Source organism: Taudactylus pleione, unplaced genomic scaffold (genome assembly GCF_031769625.1).
Source record: "Taudactylus pleione unplaced genomic scaffold, aTauple2 ptg000494l, whole genome shotgun sequence".
Taxonomy (NCBI): Eukaryota; Metazoa; Chordata; class Amphibia; order Anura; family Myobatrachidae; genus Taudactylus; species Taudactylus pleione.
Genome location: NW_028284896.1, coordinates 2,133,180 through 2,148,156, shown reverse-complemented (window position 1 = coordinate 2,148,156; position 14,977 = coordinate 2,133,180). Strand labels below are relative to the sequence as shown.

The 14,977-nt window shown below is 47.0% G+C and overlaps 1 protein-coding gene across 1 annotated transcript in view; it reads left to right on the top strand.

The window, feature by feature from the left end:
- The window catches only part of CADM4 (cell adhesion molecule 4), a 298,257-nt gene that overhangs the window by 267,169 nt on the left and 16,111 nt on the right, over positions 1 to 14,977 (top strand). The window contains exon 6 of the mRNA XM_088449750.1: positions 4,477 to 4,567. Within this exon, the coding sequence (XP_088305876.1) occupies positions 4,477 to 4,567 (91 nt within the window). The remainder of the gene's footprint in view (positions 1 to 4,476; positions 4,568 to 14,977) is intronic.

Genomic DNA, 14,977 nt, shown 5'->3' with positions numbered 1-14,977 from the left:
GACATTTTTTGAGACTTCAGCCATCACTTAAGAATCGTTGTTTGTTAATTACACAAATGAGTGACTCCATGTGTGTTGTTTATACATCATGTTCCTTAAACTGTGCAGCTGGCGGCATCGAATGTCCTAACTCCATATGGATGATTGTTTAATGGACTTACCTCAACTTCAGAGTCCCTTATGGTCTTAAAAAGACATTGCTGTGTAACATTACTGATTATAATAATACAATAGCTCCGTACATTTTCCATGATAATGTAGCTATTTCAGGTACTGTCCTATTGGGGTATACAGATAACATTTTTCTAAATAATGAATTATAAATATATTTGTTTTCTAAAATGAAAGCAAAATGACCAAATTAAGTTACGGGGTGGAGTTGGGGAAGATCCGTGCCGTGCCATGCCGTGAGGAAGGGACTACGGCCATTTCCACTCCAAAAACAAGGGCAGCACCACCACTGTCTACCTGTTGTAGATCAGAGGAAGGCTGTGGCACTACAAATCCAAGCATGCCTGATCAGGTTTCTAACTCTCGTTAGTGGCCCCTTCATAGCTGCAGATCCTATTGCAGGACAACAAAACTTTAAATAGTATTTGTTTTCTATATTGCTAATAATATTCACAATTATATGAATATAAAATGTTGTTAGGGAGAAACGAGGAGTATTTTGTTCATATTGGAAAGTGGGAACCATTTGGAGTCTAATGTATAAGATGTATATGATAACAGGACAAAGACCAGTGCATCTCCCTAATCACTAACACAAGTATAGGAACATTTGCTTTGTACTACTGCCTGTGTCTACCTCTGGTACTTTGGTCTGACCGTCTCAAAGCTCTCTGCATAATTAATGATATGTCCCTACAATCTACAACAGTATAGTTTTCATCTGGTAACTTATGCTCTGCTGGAACAATCATTAATGACTCTTGGTAAATTTATTAAAAGTCGATTTTTTTAAAATTGATTTTAGATCGATCTATATCAATGTTGCGTTTGAAGGGCTAAATCTCATATTTATAGACCATTTTTTATATTGATTTTTAAATGTTTGTAAATGTGCAATTTAGCCCTTGAAACACAACATCGATTAAGATCGATTTATAATCAACCTTCAGTAAATTAATCCCTTGGGCTGCAATACATGGTTCCGCTGGTACACTAGGCCTCACCCTCTCTGCTATGCAGGGGTCAGAAACTTCAAGTGCCTTCAAGTTCAGCTGTACATGGCTCTAGTTGACTTCTGTGAACCACAATGGAATGGGTGTCCTTCATACTGAGGTGACACTGACATGGTGTTTCTTGAGGAGTTGGTGATCGGACTACACTTTGCAGGTTCTGGTGCACTTGCCTACTTTGTTCTTTCACACCTGAGCCATCTGTTCCTTCCCACATTTTATTTTGCACTGGGAACCTAGTGTTGTGGTCTGTGTCTGTATGGCTTTCTCCATTGGTATGAGGGATAGTAATGTCTCCTGTAAGGTCACTGCTGACTAGAACCCTCTCTATAGTAACTTCTGTGAGTTGGGTAGTGCCATAGTGGTCTCCATGTGCTGCTTTCAACTTGGGACACCACCAGGGCCTATCACATTTGCTGCTTCTACACCCTTTCTCCTTGCACCACATCAAATTCGACAATCACTACTTCACCCAGGCTTCAGAGATATTTTCCAGGGTTGTTCTTCTGAATGGCGGTGAAGTGCACATATACATCTTGTTTGGTGTAATTTCGATCTATAAAGCCATAGCCATGACGGACATTAAACCATACAACTTGGTCCTAGACTTTGTTGCGTTCACTTGAGGAGCAGTGGCCATAGCTTTTGCAACATCCACTGTAACTAGGCCCTGCTATATCATACTTGAATTCACATTTCTGAGCTGTCCTTCATTTATGGGTGGACCTATTATCTCTGATCTGTGCAAGGCCTGGTCCCTGGCCTCCTTGTTTAAAGGCTCTTAACTGCAGACCGTTTCAATATGGCCGCTTCTTTTGCATTGTCTACATATAGGCCACCCTTGTGTGTCAAACTGACTGAAGGGCCTTCTTTTCATACTATGAGGTGGGTTTCACCAGTCTTCATTACTTTGCCTTCTATCAGAGCTTCAGTTTGCCCCCTGGCCAACTCTGGGTCAGACGTTTTGTAATGTCCCAATACAACCCTAAGGTCGACTTAGCAATCTGCACCTTCAGAACATGGATGGGATAGAGTAGCTGGTTTTGAACACTTTGGACAACCGTCTCTGTCATCATTGAAGTATTCCTAAGGCTGGGGTTTGCTAACTTCTGGGAGGTGGCATGCCTTTTGCTTGACGTCCCATTGTTTCAGGGATGGGCATCTCTTGCACCTTTGTGGGCCCCACCACCTTTATAGCCGTTTCTTTGAAGTCCAGGACAGAGTTACTTGTAGAATACATTCGCAGCAGTCGTAGTTGGGTTTTCACCGTTTTTCCACTGGAACCCCCTATGAACTGATTCACCACTGTCTCCTCAGCCAGCCGCACTTCTGCTGGGTCACACGCCTGAATTTTCCAGAGTGCTTCTTGGAGACTAAGGGCAAAGTCTTGCAGGGATTCTACGGCTTGTTGCTTATGGGCATAAAAGTGTGTCTTCAATTCTAACACTGTCCTAGTTTCAGACGTGATCGCCAGCCTCTTAAAAATATATTCTGCGGTCTGCCTTTCTCAAAAGGGTCAGGGCGTTGACCTCTCTGAGTGCCAGGCCCTCTAGTTGTCCAGTCACAATCTCCACCTGTTGCTGGTTAGTGAGTGGATACAGGCGGAACATGGATCGCTTCTTTGCACTGAGCTCTTATAGTGTGTTGGTCTCTGGCCCACGGGTGTCTCCTGTGTATGTTGGGAGCCATGAGGCTCCAAAGTATTATGGCATCAGGATTGGAATTACTGGAGTTGCAGTTGCTGCGCCAAATGGAGCTTCTCTGGACCGATCAGTAGGGGTGAACAACTGGAGAGCCCAGTACAGAGTCTCCAGTTTCAGACCTGCTCTCTGTGTCGGGGGTTCTACCTGGTCTCCTGGAGCAGTGCAGCTCCCAAACAAAAGAAAGTGATACCTCTTGACTCTGAGGTATCACATATATACTCACCTCAAATAAATATTTATACACAAGTTATTTTGTGTCCCTTTATACAGTTATAGGTGCATCAGCGACTGTAATCTTCAACTAGTGGGGTGCAAGCCACCTCCATCGTCGACTCCGATCACACAAGCTGCTCTAGATGCTTCCTCCGTGTAAGGATGTCTGAACCTTGCTGTACACAAACATTATGTAAATAAAATAAAATGATTCCTGAGAGGCCCGTAGAGGGGGCAGGAATACATTACTATATATCTGTGTGTATTCCAGCTCCCCTCAGCCTCAGATAAGCCCGAATATTGATAGTCTTCATGAAGAGGACGCTGCGAAACTCCATCATTTACCTCTAATTAAATTAACATCTTTCACATAACTGACTTACTTAGCAAAAGGGGCGTCACCCGTTCATCTGTAACTATAGCAACCCAGTAATAGGCCTATGCAATGAGGATATTGCAGAAGTGCTACCTATAAGACCAGGCACCTCACAGACACTACATAGGGTGATGCTGCTGCCGACATGTATGCTCTCTCTAAAGCATTGATCTGTGGTCTAGGGATAGGTGGGTGTGAAAGGAACAGGGAAAAAGGGGCCTTTGCTAAAGTCTACATACCCTGTGACATATTGGAGCAATTAATGAGACACCCTATATATAATTATAGAGCCTAAATGCTGGATTGTGATTAGGCAAGTAGTGGTCATTGGGCTTATTAGACATATTATGATAACACCTGCTTAATGCGTGTTCAGCACACACATATTTGTATGTGTATATAAGTGTTTCAGGTATTATAAATATCTCCCATTTATTTAATATACTAAGGCATGTTACTCAGACAGAATTTATTAGCTGTGCCCATATTAACCAATCAGATTCACGTGCACATACTGTGACAATGCAATCTCGTTTGTGATAGGCCCTCTTACTGTGCCGTTCACTGACCCAAAACAGATGCGAGGTCAGGTGATCATGTGATAGAAATGTGTTAAGTGGTCATGTTGGGAAATGCTGTGGATTAAGTAACGCCCCTATCAGCCTCTGACTGCAGTAACAAGATCCATGGTGATCCATCCAGCTTAATCACCTCTGACAGGACGGATCACACCCAATGAGGGTGCCCCATTTATGATCAGCTACACAACTGATATCTGATTTATTTCTAAACGTTACATCACATTGTGTTGGTACCAAAATGTTAATTATTAAGCCTAAAGAGAGAACCAAACAGGTAGCATAGCGGTACACACATCACACACTGCACTGACGTCTGTCCGATAGGGATTGTAACGTGATTTAAGCTTACAGGATGCCGTTGGTTGAATTGCACCTATTTTATCTGCCCTGCGTTTCTGCGTTCTGTCTCCTCTCTCCCGCAGTTTCCCCGACAGCCCGCATACAAGCCCCTCAGATCCTGGTGAGGGAAGGAGACCAGCTTTCTCTGAAATGTGACGTAACTGGGAATCCCAGGTAAGGACTTATGCATGTTACTGTTTCTTTAGCAATGTCCTGATGTCTGTGATAACCCTCGTTCTTTTAAAACTGTAAGAACAGTGGGTCTCATTCAGACCCGCTCGCGAGCGCAGGACGCTCGCAAGTGGGTCGATGGTACCCAAATGCGCATGCGCACGTCGGAGGGAGCTCCGTCGTGCGCATGCGCGAGACCCGGATAGCGACAGCCAAGCTGTCGCTCCGGATCTCGCACCAAAGGGGGCGTGCTGTCGATGGTGAGTGACAGCACGCCCCCTTTGGTGGGCGTGCCGGGGGCGTGGTTGCCAGACGGGGGCGTTCCCATGGGAACGCCTACTGTCTGGGTCCGGCCCCACTGACATCACTAGTGATGTCAGTGGGAGTGATTTTGGCTCTGATAGAGCCAAGAACACTCCAGGGCTTGCGGTCACCGAGACCCTACCGCAGGGTCTCGTCGCAAGCCCGATGCTCGCGATGGTATTGACCATCGCGACCATCATCATGGACGCTCACATAAGCTGTGGGTGGTCACCCACAGCTATGCGAGCGTCCAAGAGGCCGCTCCATTTTTAAGTACAAGGGCCCTGATTCAGAGCGAGTGCTCTGGTCAGAGCGTCTGGCTCTGAATCAGGCCCTGTGTTAAGGAAGCCATCAGGGAAACCTCATTAACCTACCCAAAAGGAATTTACAGAGTGCTCAGGGCCAGATTAAGCCTTCAGGGTGCCCGGGGCACTTAAGACAGGGAGGCCCACCACCACTCCTTCGGCCCTTGCCCGCTCATCATCTGCCCCGCCCCCACTTGTTGTCCGGCCCACCCCCACTCATTGTCTGGCCTGTCCACACTAGTCGTCCTGCCCACCCCCACTCGTCCTCCCCTTGAAAATGCCCCGCTCGGCTCCGATCGAGCTTGTTTGTTACATGAGCACCACTGTATCTGGTTTGTGGACTATTGCAAATACAAGATTTCAGTTTGCGAAAGAGGGGGTGTATAAACTAAAGCACAGGTTCTCAAACTCGGTCCTCAGGACCCCAAACAGTGCATGTTTTCCAGGTCTCCTTGCAGAATCAGTGAAATAATTAGCTCCACCTGTGGATTTTTTAAAATATGTCAGTAAATAATAATTACACCTGTGCACCTGCTGGGTGACCTGCAAAACGTGAACTGTGTGAACTGAGGACCGAGTTTGAGAACCACTGTACTAAAGTGTGGGTTTATAGAAGTGGATGTGTTAACCCATAGCAACCAATCAGATTCTAAATATTTATCTAGCACCTTCTAACAGATTCACACACCTAGGTGCACTGCAAGCCTTTTGCAAATTGATCTCCAGAGGAGGCAGCCATGTTGTAGTCTGATATAATATCAATGTTAATTGCAGCCTTTAAGTAGACTAGAAACTAGTCCCGCATCAGTATTTTCTCCATAAAGTTCCTCGTTCCCAGCTTTTTTGTGACAAAATGGTGCTCTTCCAGTTCGTGGCGAATGCTACTCAAAATGCAGCTTTATCCCCAATTTAACCCCCTTTTCCCCAGCTAGTCTGGTGGTGGTCCCTCCCCTCTAGCATTTTATATTACCTTACAGTTTCTTTAGAACAGAGGCCAGATATGAATCCTGTTGGCACTGGAGAGCCTGTGGGTATATCATCAATAATTGTGGGGGCGTACTCTAAAATTGGCACCAGTTTGGAAGGGACTTGCATTAGACTTCAGTTTGGAGGGAGTACTAACTTAAGGCACACATCCAGTAGCAGACTTCAAAACGACTGCACGATTACGACATTGTAATCGTGCAATCGTTTGACAGTCTGTGCTGTGCCTACACTGACCGAGCAGTCATTCAGTGTAGGCACATCAATCATCCCCGATCATGGTCAACCTGACGTTATCGTCAGGTTGTTCCAGCATGTTTGGTCGATGATAGATGTCTAAAACAACCAGTGGGAGCGCGCATCGCTAGTCGTTTTAGACATATTACTGAACAATTTGTGAACGATTAATTAACCATATCGTTATCGTTCAATCGCTCATTTTAATCGTGTAGTGGATGTGCGACGATATAAAACACCATTTTGAGGAGATTTCTTCTTCAGACTGTGTCTTTTGCACAAAATACGCTGCATCCACGGAATTAAACAGGAAATAAACTTTGCTGGTGTTTGTTGCGTTTACGTTTAAATGCGATTAAGATGATAAGGGGGATTTCCGAGCCCTTCCAAAGTGACAGCGACTTTCCAGGAGCTTGTGACATGAATATGTAAGTACCTCGCCCCTTGTCCTGGCGCCAGAGAAAGATTTTCACAGTGAAATACACGCTCAGCAGTAGCAGCATTGTGCTGGGGGAAGGGGTAGCGAAATAAATACATTTCTCTCTTTTTTTTGAGACTGTGGAACTGTGCAGCCTCAGTTCTTATAAATCGTCCCTGCATCTTGTCTGCAGCCTGTGCACGGATATATAAACCCCACAGACATCCTGGTGACGTGCAGGCAGAACATAAAACGTGTTTTAATACGACCTGCACACCCCATATATCTCACACTGCAGCAGCAGGCAGAGAAAGAGAGAGCAGACGCACAGCCTCCCACTGCATCCCTAAACACCACTAAGAATCCTAATCAGTACAATGCTCTAGAAGACCCCGTACTACAGGCGGATTGTGCAGAGTACTAGATAGCCCGCATGAATCAATAGTCGGTCAGGTGTCAGGCTCTCGATCTTCACTACATTCTCCAAGCCTAATGTGGCACTGCTCTGCACAATAGCCAGACACTGTGACCTAACAGCCCTTGGTCGTCACAGCGGGCCTGAAAGCTAAACACGGCGAAGGCGAGGATTATGTGGTGCGGTAATGCGGCCTCTCTAATCACTAGGACGTAGCGACGTCACTGACTCCCGGGGCCCTTTGTTTGTGCGCACACACCTCAGCCTCTCTCCAATAGAAATTTCACACAACACAGCTTGCTGTAGACAGCTATAAATGCCGCTAAGCGGAGCCACAGGTCGTAGCGATCATTTTTATACATTCAGAGCCTGAAGCTGCCCAAACATGAAATAATTTTCCTCAGCTTTCATCAAAAGATCTAATCACTAAATAATAGTCTTATCTAAGGGGTTGTTGCGCGCACAGGCCGGTTTACAGCTAATTTGATGGAGGAGTTCAAGATTAATTCTGAAGGTCTGGCCACGTAGACGGCTATAGAATCATTTGCAAGTATCTGGGGATCGAAATCGCTTGCAAACCTGCATGATCCCATTTCTGAAAGGTCTCTCGGATCATGCGCAGATTGACGAGGGCATGTGCGCCACGTGACTGGCAATGATTGTCACCACAATAAAGACGGACATATTGGCAGTAATGGATGCATGAGTGGTCACCATACGCTCACTCTCCTGCAATGTCCGGGAGATGCCCAAATCTGTTGGAGCTCTCCCTAGATCCTGGGGGAGTACACAACTCTCCATGATGACTTAATTTGCTATGAATCAGGTCGTCATGTTCAGTTATGCCCAGAGTCTGCTCTAGCATTAGGCAGCTGTCTAGGGCTCTGGGGGGCACCAAAGATTGTCACAATGTTAAGTATGTCTCCGAGAGACATTCTCGTTGTGCTAAATACAAGTGATGGCCGTGGAATTTCTAAGACGCCACCTTCCCACTTTCACATGATGGGCAGGAAAGTGGTGGCAGTGGGGTAGGGTGGTAACGGCCCAGTAGGCTGAAGCTTTGCCTAGGGAGTCTAAAAACTTAGCACCGGCCCTGTTACGCCTCCTCATTTTCAAGTGTAGGAGCAATTGAAGTGTGCACAACTGTGTAGCATGTACTTGTGTACGCTCAGTTTCTGAGCTAGAGCAGTATGAAAACAAACAACATACATGTTTGCCAAACGGTGTACATTCAACCATGCATCGTCCTCTGTGTGTGTACGCCAGTGTCATTTGCCACCACTGCGTTTGTTATTGTCTCAATTAATTCATTGATAATTAGGACTTCTCATCCCAGTAACTAACTCACATATTAGCATCTCAGCTATGTATTCTAGAAAATGGTCATTTTTCTCGCTGTAAGAAATAGCCGTTAACGATTGAGGCTTCCGTAACAAGAAAATGTGTCTACTTTCTAGAAATCCTGTTTGTTGCCGCGAACACGTAGCCCTGTCCTGCTGCCCGATTGGTTATGTCTGCAGCTGCCTGTCGGCAAGCGCTGATATTATAATGATCTTCTGTTCATTTGCGCAGCGTGTGCATCCTTCCCGTAATTCCTGGGGCAAAGTCTTGGACTAAAAATGATCCGGACCCACCCTGCCACACCCCCAACTGCAACCACATATACCAGAGACCACAAATTGGCAGCGCGCCATAGATACTGCCTGTCTGCATCAGACATGAAGGGTGGAGCAAGATGCCAGACGATGGTGAATGCTGCAACAATGACGCACCCTATTCTCACTCTAAATGTTCTTGTATTCTCCATAAGGATAGTTAGTCGCTATTAATGAGCTCTTCGCCTTGCAGTGACCGGAGCCCAAGCACAACATACCATGACTTGCCCATAGGCCGCTAATTGGTACATAATGTAAGAGTGACTAAGGGATGCAACTTGCATCATTTTGGGGGGTGGGGCCTTGGGTATGGTGACAAGAAATGCATCACCATGGCATGTCACCCCACGCTGGTAGGCGCCATTGCAGGAGACTATCCTGCTCTTTTAGGACACCCTAATTCAGGAGTGTCCCTGGAGAGTAGGCAGCTATGCTCAACACTGACAGAAATTGATATGTATTACACAGGTTAGTATTCTCAAACGCTAGAACCTCTAACATGGAATTGTAATAGACGGTGAGTGTTTTCAGTTTCTATGCCTGTTTTTTTTTTTTCTATTATATCCAAAAGTCTAAGCCCCGAGAATACATAGACTTTAACAAGACATTCTCCAGATTGTCCCTCTCCGTCACCCGGTCACCTCCTCATTTAACTCATTGTCTGAACTGAATGCAAACAAATTTTGGTGTCCTTTGTTCTGACAACACCGAGGGAAAGACAATTGCTCATAAATGGTTATTTCTCGCCTTCCTAACTCTCCCCAGCTGTTTTCTGTTCACGCCGGCAGTGACGGCCCTTCTGTCTGTCAGCACGGTGTTCCTAGATCTGTTCTCCGCAGAACAATGAATATCTATTGTAGCGGCTGCTGCTGCTGTTTCTCTCATCTTCTTGTATTTGGGATTTGGGAACTAACCAGGCTCACCAGCCTTCAACTACAATCGGACCTCCACTGGCTAAATGATTATAGAAAATAGTAGAAGATTATTGGCATAAGGGTATGATAACATAAATACTGGATGGATGGATGCACTTACAGTAATTTCCTATGAAGATGCAATTTACATTACAGTTTTACTGCACCATTGTGACAGGAGCCCCTCATCACTTGTTTGTGGTTGGGTGCGGGGTGCCAGGGCTCGGAATCCTGCCGGTCAGAATCCTAACCCTCGCCCTCTCCCTAACCCTCCCTTCCCACTGCCTAAACCTTACTCCCCCTGGTGCCTGAACCTAATCTCCTGCACCCTAAACCTAACCCATCCTCCTCTTAGTGCCTAACCCATCCCCTCCTTAGTGCCTAACCCTCCCCTCCTTAGTGCCTAACCCATCCCCTCCTTAGTGCCTAACCCATCCCCTCCTTAGTGCCTAACCCTCCCCTCCTTAGTGCCTAACCCTCCCTCTAGCCCTGACCCCCAATACTTACCATCGGGATCCTGATACCTGTCAGAATTCCGGCATCGGCATCACGACTGTCGGTATTCTGACCGCATCCCCTTGTTTGTGCTGTTGAGGTGACCCTGATCCTTCCATTGTATAAAGCTAGCTACACACTATACAATTATTGGGCCGATTTACCAATAATCAGGTGATCGGCCTCATTTATTGTATATTGTGTATGAACGATCATTTCAGCATTTCACTGATAAAACGGTTAGAAAACGTCCACAAACACATTCCTTCCATTATCCAATCTGTCAAGAACGAAAATCTTGGTCTCAATTTCCCGTTATGGAGCAGTGTGAGCATTCCCAGTAATCTGCCCATATTCCCTATGTTCTCCTGTCGCTATGTTCTCCTCCTTGTGGTGGGACATATGCAAAATCAGTGTGGTGTGGAAGAAAATCTGTAGCTTCTCATAAAAAAACTGCATAATATGTAATATAGATTTAAATTTGCCAAAAAAAATCGCCCGGTTTGTCATCCCGATCAAAAAAAACGGACAGCTTTACTCACATGCTTGGCCCAATCATCTCTTGTGGCTGTGACCATGCTGATGATCTGCAGGGCACTCTGTGTGCGAGGGAAAGGGCTGGGCACTCTGTGTGCAAGAGAAAGGGCTGGGCACTCTGTGCGAGGGAAAGGGCTGGGCACTCTGTGCGCAAGGGAAAGGGCTGGGCACTCTGTGCGCAAGGGAAAGGGCTGGGCACTCTGTGCGAGGGAAAGGGCTGGGCACTCTGTGCGAGGGAAAGGGCTGGGCACTCTGTGCGAGGGAAAGGGCTGGGCACTCTGTGCGAGGGAAAGGGCTGGGCACTCTGTGCGAGGGAAAGGGCTGGGCACTCTGCGCAAGGGAAAGGGCTGGGCACTCTGTGCGCGAGGGAAAGGGCTGGGCACTCTGTGAGGGAAAGGGCTGGGCACTCTGTGTGAGGGAAAGGGCTGGGCACTCTGTGAGGGAAAGGGCTGGGCACTCTGTGCGCAAGGGAAAGGGCTGGGCACTCTGTGTGCGAGGGAAAGGGCTGGGCATTCTGTGCGAGGGAAAGGGCTGGGTACTCTGTGCGAGGGAAAGGGCTGGGCACTCTGTGCGAGAGAAAGGGCTGGGAACTCTGTGGGAGGGAGGAATGGGTATGAAATACCGCCGGCCACATGGCCGGCGGTTCGATTCCCATCAGCGGCAGCCCGACAAGAGCAGAGTTAGAAGCAGCGGAACCACTAACCTAACCCCCCTAACCCTCCTTAGGGGTGCCTAACCCTAACCACCCCCTTCCCCACTGCCTAAACCTAAGTACCCGGGAGGGGTGCCTAACCCTAAGTCCCCCCCCGGGAGCCCTAAACCTAACCCCCTCCCCCCCGCGTGGCTGTCTGCTCGCGGCGCCCGGCATCGCTACGATCGTGATGCTGGGCAGTCTGTGGGAGGGAAAGGGCTGGGCACTCTGTTGGAGGTAAACTGACAGTATCAGCGATCATCATAGCACACATGACCAGCCCCTGCCCTGGCTCCCAGTACCTCATGGGGCGACTGCATGCACATGGGAGTAAAGCTGCTGTACTGCAGCTCCAGCACCCCCACCATGAACACATCCTGCCTGGGTGACACCAGCTCACCTCCTGCCTGGGTGACACCAGCTCACCTCCTGCCTGGGTGACACCAGCTCACCTCCCTGCACCGAACTAAGGAGTCATCTGTCTCAGCTGAAGTGGTGTCGTGCTTCACGCATTTACTGCAGACGGGGCACAGGGTGCTGGTAGACCTGGGGACTGCCCTGACGTTTTGATGTGTTGTCATTTTAGACTATTTTTTTTCAAGATTGCATCTTTCCATTGTACATTGATGTAGAGTTCCTAGATCTCTGATTGGCAGGGGCTGTTGGGACTTGTAGTTCCACAGGAGTTGGAAAGCCAAAGGTTGCCGAATGTTGTTTGTACCGAATGTAATGCTGGAAATTCGTAGTATTGAAGCTATTACAGATTCTGCAGAGTCTGAGAGATGTTCGTTTTGAATCTATTGCTTGATAGCAGCAAGTGAGCACTCTGCTCTTGCTATCTGCTGGCCACTAGGTGGCACTGTCTAAGGATGAGCATTCATTTAAACTCGGGACCAAATGCAAATTGGCAGTTCACTGCAAATACACACAGCCTCCAAATCTTTATCTGATGTTCTAATGGACATGGATAATAAATGTTATTTCTGAAATTGTGGAGAGGGGGCAAATACATTAGTAAAGCTACTCCACGTGTAGTGGACAATGGGCTTTATTCAGCAGTGCACACTAGTGTACTGTTGAACACAGATTCCCAATGGTCTCGAATCTGCGCAGTACCGGACCCTTAACGCACATGTGCAGTACAGGTCCTGGGTGTTCACACGTTATCTGGCAGCAGACTGTCAGTGAGGCCAGGCGGGGAAACGGAGGTCGTCACCGCCGTTGGGGTGGAGGGAAGAGGCCAGGATCTCCGTCGACTGTTGTTTCTGCGGCGGCCGGCTTGCATGACCCTATGGGTTACTTAGCCGGCCGATGTTATTGCAGATTGTGCAATGCTGTGTCCTTGGACGCAGCTCGGATAAGTAATGCATGCAGGGGCAGCATTACCTAAATTGCAAGGACGGAATTGCAAAGCAGCTGTCCTGTGCTGAATCAGGCCCAATGTTTGTGGTTATATTTCTTTGTTATACCTTGTAATGGCCGCTGCTACGTTATTACAGATAGGTTTCTGTTTCATTGATTAAATGTATAAATTTACCTTACTACTGAGATTAAGGGTAATGTGCGTCTAGTGAGGGACTGGGGCATGAAGGGAAATGCAGTGGTAAGGATCCATGCTTAAGGGGTGTGACCAGCCATCAGGGGGTGTGGTCAACCACCACAGAGGCTTGGCCAATCATTAGAGAGGACAGTGCCTGCAGACAACAGGGCCTGGTCTGGACCCCTTTCTAAATACATATAGTAAATATAGATCGCTCATGCGGTATAAAGTACCAGACTACACACTATAGTGTATACACCTTAGTCCCGGGAATGCAGTATGATGTAACATACAGATATGTCCTTGCACATATTTTCTGCAGGCGCACCGTACAGCCCCTCCTCTGAGACTCTTTTAGATCCGGGTGTCTTTTTCACATCATCTTTTTTTTTTTTAAATGCATCGAAGTCACAATGTGATGCAACTAGGACGCACCAGGAGACTGTGATGATTAATTTGATATGCGACACGTGAACATACTTGCTGACTTATAAATTCTCCTACCCGGGAGAAGCCTGAGGACGAGAAGCAGGTGGCGGAGTTGGGGGCTGGCCAGCTGAGTCGCGTCCTTAAGCCCTGCCCCCAGCACATCCTGGCGATCCCTGGTAATATTCTCCCCGTTCTTCCCACTTCACTAGTAAGTGGACAGAATGCGGGAGAAGAGCCTACCCTTCCAGGGGTGCGGGGAGGATTACCCGAAAAACAAGCATGCACTTTGTATATCTGTGTGCAACTGAGTCTCTCAATCAGCATGCGAGGTGCTACAATGCAGCGGCCGCAGCTTTTTTCCACGCCAAGTTCTGTTTACAGGCTCGGACGCACACAGATATATAAGTGTCACATATGAAATGAATCGGCACAGTCTGCTTGTGCATCCTAGTTACATCACATTGTGACTAAGACACATTTTCAGCAAAAAAAGGACGCCTGACGCTAGCAGAGTTGAACGGGACCTTGCGGCTCACTCACGCCAGGCATGTCGCGCTGCAGGGCGTATTAACAATAGATGTAGGAAGACACATCTGTATGTACAATAACATGATGGTGATCATGCCTATATATACCACGTTAATGGACTCTATTGATGATGTACACACCAGCCAATGTCTAAAATTCAATTAGAACTGCATTAGGTCTTTTAAAGCCCAAATACCGTACAAGCTGTTGTAAAAAAAAAAAACTACATTTCTAATTTACATTCTTTATTTGCCAAGGTGGGATACCCTTCCTATTGAAATCCATTAGTTTATGTGGAAGTGAGGATACACTTCCTCGGGTATATACAACCATGGCACAATTCTGATCCAATTCTTGTATTATATTCCTAATTGGCCGTATGCTATATTTTATATGTTATTTTCATTACGGGGAAAATGCGTCCAAAAATCCGATAACTGACGTTTTCAGAGTTCTGGCCTCATTCCTCACATGTACCAAGCTACGGTATGCCTTACTTTCCGGAGCTTGGACACGGTGTGCAAAGCCATATGTAGATGGCGTTGGCCCAATAGAGGTCTATAGAAGTCTCTTTGTATTGTGCCCAGGGATGTATTCAATTGGACCCCTCCCAGTGTCCCCCGTGGCGCGAGCATCATACGACTGATGCACAGAAGGACTCCTGAGGGATTTCTGGGTCATACACCTGGAAGTCCTATAATCGCACAGGACAGCTTTTTTCGGAATATACCTTTGCAATTTCAATCGCAATACTAGGTATATACCGGCGTAATTAATGCTGTTATTTGCCCGATAAGTGATGGGATGTACCGCATCCAAAATGCGATCCATAGTACATCCCTCCCTAGAATCTGTTAACCCAACAGCTAATTTTAATTGGCAGGAGGGCAAAGCTTGGTGTAGTTTCTATAGCAACAAACTAAGGGCCTGATTCAGAGCCGGACGCTCTGAACGAGCGCCCG